The following is a 5,399-nucleotide window of genomic DNA, read 5'->3' as shown; positions in this document are numbered from 1 at the left end:
GGAGGGGAAGCACTTGGAGACGGCCTGTCCCAGGCCCTCAGCACATTGGCCACCCCCTGCCCTTCTGCTTTGTTCCCATAGTTTGGTCACTGAAGAGGAATTTCAGTCGCGGCCTCCAAAGGCCTGTTTGTTTTTTCAACCTGCTGGGTTGGCCTCCTTGATGGGGCCACAGAGCGCTGGTGGGAGGGCCTCAGCCCTGGGCCACAGGGGCCTCTGCCCACCCCCTTGCCGGTGTGTCCTTTCTGGAAGCAGAGGAGGGAACTCGAGAGGACAGAGTGAGGGCAGGTGTGTTTCCCCGGGTAGCCACGTGGCGCTCCGCCGACATGGAACTGGGGCAGCCCTCGGTGGCAGGTGCCGGGAGCATCCCCTGAGCGCCAGGACGGCGGGGTCCTCCTGAGGTCTGCAGCCCAGGAGAGCAGAGGGACGTGACACAGGGGTGTTACCTCTGCTCATGGAAGGACGCATCTACGAGGTCAGCAAGGTCACCGCACATGGGTCGGAGGTGAATGTGCTGTGCTCCGGGGACCCCGTCGTTAGCTCCGTTTGTCACCTGCCGTTTGTCAGGACTGGCGTGGATCAGAAGCTGAGGGTGGCTGGGTTGTGGCCCCCCCTATGCACCAGTCTGCCCTGCGATCCTGGGATGGTCACTCCCCTTCTTCACACCTGCTCACTTTCGAAATAAAGGGCCCTAGCCCCGTGTTGTTTATGGTCCCTTCTAGCTCTAAAATCAGACAGTTCTGAGGATTTTGAAAGTGGTTATTTAGAGAACTCATGTTTGCTCTTGGCAATGACGATGTTGAGTCTGAAGCATGCAGAACCGCCTCCTCCCCTCCCGCCCCTCCTCTGGGCTCATCCCATTAGGTTCACCTGGCACCCTGCAGACACCTGGCGGGACTGGCCCTGGTCTCTGTCGAGGGGGCTTGCTGCTGGCAGTGCTGGGCTGTGGCCTTTGGAGGGTGAGCCATGGAGGCCTGGGGGTCCCTGCAGGGTGCGGGGCAGCAGCATTCCTGCTGGGTGCTGAGGATGCAGGCTTCGAGCCTCACACCTCCCAGCAGCCCTGTTGGAATCTGGGGTCTTGAGTCTTCTGAGCCTGTGTCACAAGAGGGCCATGGCCTTCCTGCCCCGGGAAGGCAGGGGTGCAGACAGGGGCTGTGCAGGTGACCACGGGATGGAGACAGACCAGCCCAGACCAGCACCTGTCCCCAGAGATCCCCAAGTCCAGGGGCTGTTGGAGCCCATCACCGTGGGGGACAGTGCTGATGGTCACCTGACGAGGTAAAGGTGCTGCGAAGCCCCTGCTCATCCCGCCCCGGGCCTGGGCTCTGCTGGAAGCCTGTTACCTGAGAAGGGACCCAGGGTCCTGGAGATCTGGCAGGTGGACAGGACGGCACTGGTGAGGACACCCTGATGGCAGAGCAACCGTGGGTACTGCTCCAGCCTAGGGGCCCCAGGACTCGGGGGATGGAGGAAAAGGTCCCTTCCCATGGCGGCTCTGGTCTTGAGTGGCCTGGTGGAATCCGAAGGCACGTTACGGTTCCAGGTCCGGAGAGCAGGTTCTGATAACCCACAACCCGGAGGCCACCGGAAGCCATCCTGTCGTCGGCGCGGAGGGACAGAGCCAGGGCTTCAGATGCAGTCTTTGCCCATAGCAAGTGTTTGGGAATACGTGGAGCTTGTTTAGGGAAGAGCAAAAAAATAAAATAAATAAAATAAAATAAAATAAAATATAAAAGGAGAGGACTTTGAGTCCAAGGCCGGCACACGTGCGGCAGCCTCGTGCAGAAGGTGGGGCCGTGTGCCGCCTCCTGGAGGCTCGCTGGCTTGGTAGCCGTGTGACCCGCTGGTGGTCAGGCCATGAGGGCCCTGCGGTCGCCGATGGGGGCTGCTTTGGTGCCTCGTGTCCTCGGCCCCCCGTGGCGTGGAGTCCCGCCGTTCCGGGTCTGGAGGGGCGCCGGGCAGCTGGCTCGCAGAGTGATTGTGGAACGTGTTTCTGGGGGTGGCAGAGGTCATCCTCGTGGGGTTGGTGGACACACTGCCCCCGGCCGTGTGCCCGCCAGTTGTAAAATGTGTCTCCGGTCCCTCTTCGTCCTGCTCTGGGCCATTCGCCCCTGCACCTGCTCACTGGCAGATCAGTTGGTCGATCCCTGCTTCTGTATCCGAGGGTCACTGCTGTCACCCCTGCGTTTCTTTCCAGGGTCCTCGCGCTGCCTCATGGGCACATGGCACCAGTGCCAGGACCCTGCCGGCCCCCAAGCCTTCCCGCTGCCGGCCAGGGTGTCCACGGAGTGGTTTTCAACCGCTCTCACGCTGAAAGGCGCCAAGTGCCCTGGTTTCCCAAGAAACCGCCTTTCGAAGAGGAGGCTTCTGTGTCAATGGAAGGGAAGTCCACGAAAGTCCTGTCCTGCCAGATGCCTCCCAGGCCCTTCCCACACCTTTTATAAAACTTAAAAATATTTTTTAGCTCTGGCACAGGGAGCCCCTGGCCGGCAGGAGGGGTGGCGTTGGGCCTGAATGGCCTGGTGGCCTTTTCAACTTGTTTAGCAGAGGCCTATAAACATGTCCCTGAGGCTTCTGGAAAACAGCTCTCTCCCATCAGCAATTGAGAAAACAGGTTTGCAAGCTGCCCATCTGGGAAGAGCATCACCAGCTAGTGGGATGCGAGCCCAAGAAACCCAGCCGGGATCTTTGATCCCTCCCCTGGCCACTGCCCGCCTTGGAACTGAGTCTCAGAGATGAGCCAGAGCTTGGGGCCGTGTCACAGGTGAGGCCCCAGAGAGGGGCTGTGCTCACCTGTCACAGGTGAGCTGGCGGCTGGCACGGTCCCCACGCTGTCCCTTCCTTAAGGGTTTCTGCAGCACAGCTGAGTTGTAGAAATGACAGTGCTGGGGGCAGAACTCTGGGATCTGGGTAGCATGGTGTTCTCAGGGCCTGGCCCAGGCTCCTGTCCCCCCCATCTCAGCGAGTCATGTTGTGGCGAGGGTGGTCCCGACGGTGCCATCTGCACCTGCCAGGGCACTGTCCACGGCCCTGAATGCCACGGCCCGGCCCTGCTCCAGGCCTGCCCTCCTGGGCGACGGGCCTCTGTCAGGGCCTTGCTGGATGAGCAGGGAGGGGGCACAGGCTTCAGGGTCCCCACGTGCCCTCCATGGTTATGCTGAGCTCCGGGCGCAGCAGCTGGCTGCAGGATTCCTGGGACTGGAGAAGGGGAAACCGATGCTGGTGGTGGGGGGCTCCTTTCTCACCTCCAGATCCTCCACGCTTGTTAGCAATGTGGGACTTCCCTCTCGAGTGAGTCTCAGGCATGTAGTCAGCCCTCTGGGGAGGGAGGCCGGTGAGCCGGTGGGCTGAAGAGCCTGCTGTCAGCCTCTCTGTCACGCCCGCAGTGGGTGCTGGTTTTACAGTAGCAGGTGATAGAGTCTCACCCGAGTTGCCCTAAATATAAGGACAAACTTACTGACTAATGTAGATGCATCTTCTTCAGGCATGGCTTGATCCAGGGGCTCAAGCAGTGTGGCAGAAGTCTGTCTCTCCCTCCCAGGAGAGGGCCGCCTGCAGCTCCCAATTCATAGTCCATGTGTGGGGCCAGCAGAGCACAGAGGATTCTTCTTTCCCAAAGAAAAGACCCAGGATGGAGCTTTGTCAGGCCACCTGGGGTCCACCTGGGGAACCAACCACCTGGGACAGGGAGGTGCTGTGCCCTGATTGGCCCAGTGGGGCTCACATGCCCAGCAGTGGGGGCGGGGCCAGTCCCCACTCCCAGCCCCAGCCCCACCCCCACCCTGCAGGCCGGTGGGTGCTGGACACTGGGATCCCCGAAACCCCAGGGTGGCACCTGCTGCTCGCATGGCCTGACACTCTGACTCCAAGTTGGAGTTTATTTTCTCTGCCGGGACCAGTGGGGCCTCTTGTTTGTAGTAATGGGAGCTTTCCCCATGAAATCACCTGTTTGGGGCAGGTGTGTGGATCCCAGGCGTGTGGTCCTCAGAGCCTGGAGGTCCCCACTCTTCCCGATGTGAAGGAGGAGGCATGGGCACGGGGAAGCCGGCTCTTGCTGAAGAAAGTGCCCTGGCTTCCATGGGAATGCCCTCAGGCCCTACTGCCCTTCTCTGAGGAGCCCCCGATGGAGGGTCTGGAACTTTCTGGAAGGGATGCACTGATCTGCTCCTCCCTTGTCCTTGGTTCTGCACTGTTTTACCTGGTAGGCAGAGGTCTTCTGGGGGAAATGGAAACTGGCTCTTGCTGTAAACAGTGATGGGGAAATCACATTTTCATCGGGTGACTATGGGGGATAAAATGCGCCAACGGTCTCTGCGGTTCTCGTCTTGGTCACACGGGATGTGCCGACCCCAGAGCCGCACGGCAGAACCCACAAGCTGCCAGTGTCCCGCTCCGGAAGACCTCCCTCCCTCTGCAGCCACTCCCATCAGCAGCGGGGTCCTACCAGCCTCGCGGCTTGCATTTGGGTGGCTTTCCCACGACGGGGTGGGAAAGGGTGTCTGGGAGCCGGACCCATCCAGCACCTGCCAGTGGAGGATGACAGAGTGGAGAAGCCAAGTCTGCAAATTTGGTGGGGGGAAGGCCACAAGGGGCACAGCGAGCGATAGTTCGCTCCTGGTGCGTGGCCGCGGCAGGAGCTGGGCCAGGAGTGCGGTTCTGGGGACCCGGACATGTGCACTTCTCAGAGTGGGCCACCCCGCGCCCCTGAGCCCCTGGTCACAGCTGGTTCTGAGCTGGTTCCCATTCCCTTCAGCCCTCCGTGCGCTCCCCGGCAGGTGGTCTGTGCTGTGTGCTGTTTCTTCCTGCCTGGGGCTAACCCTCCACCTCCCTTTGCTATTTCAGCTCAGCCAGCAGATCTCCTGAAGGTCCTAGATTTTCACAACTTGCCCGATGGAATAACAAAGACAACAGGCTTTTGTGCCACGCGGAGATCTTCCAAAGGTCCAGATGTCGCTTACAGAGTCACGAAGGATGCCCAGCTCAGTGCACCCACCAAGCAGCTGTACCCTGGTAAGAGGCGTGTGTGTGTGTGTGTCCTGGGTGGTGGGACCTGAGCCAGTGTTCTGGGTGCGGGGTGGTGGCACCTGAGCCTGTGTCCTGGGTGGTGGGACCTGAGCCTGTGTCCCAGGTGGCGGGACCTGAGCCTGTGTCCCAGGTGGCGGGACCTGAGCCTGTGTCCCGGGTGGTGGGACCTGAGCCTGTGTCCCGGGTGGCGGGACCTGAGCCTGTGTCCCAGGTGGTGGGACCTGAGCCTGTGTCCCAGATATGGGGTGGTGGGACCTGAGCCTGTGTCCTGGGTGGTGGGACCTCAGCCTGTGTTCCGGGTGGCGGGACCTGAGCCTGTGTCCCGGGGACGGGGTGGCGGGACCTGAGCCTGTGTCCCGGGTGGCGGGACCTGAGCC

The 5,399-nt window shown here is 61.2% G+C and overlaps 1 protein-coding gene across 1 annotated transcript in view; it reads left to right on the top strand.

Annotated features, from left to right (window-relative positions):
* The first annotated feature begins 323 nt into the window (after window positions 1-323).
* The window catches only part of LOC110581010 (collagen alpha-1(V) chain-like), a 20,510-nt gene continuing 15,434 nt past the window's right edge, over window positions 324-5,399 (top strand). The window contains exons 1-2 of the mRNA XM_044912078.1: window positions 324-351; window positions 4,840-5,007. Of these exons, the coding sequence (XP_044768013.1) occupies window positions 324-351; window positions 4,840-5,007 (196 nt within the window). The remainder of the gene's footprint in view (window positions 352-4,839; window positions 5,008-5,399) is intronic.

Source organism: Neomonachus schauinslandi, unplaced genomic scaffold, assembly GCF_002201575.2.
Source record: "Neomonachus schauinslandi unplaced genomic scaffold, ASM220157v2 HiC_scaffold_124, whole genome shotgun sequence".
Classification (NCBI taxonomy): domain Eukaryota; kingdom Metazoa; phylum Chordata; class Mammalia; order Carnivora; family Phocidae; genus Neomonachus; species Neomonachus schauinslandi.
This window is presented reverse-complemented; position numbering and strand designations above follow the sequence as displayed.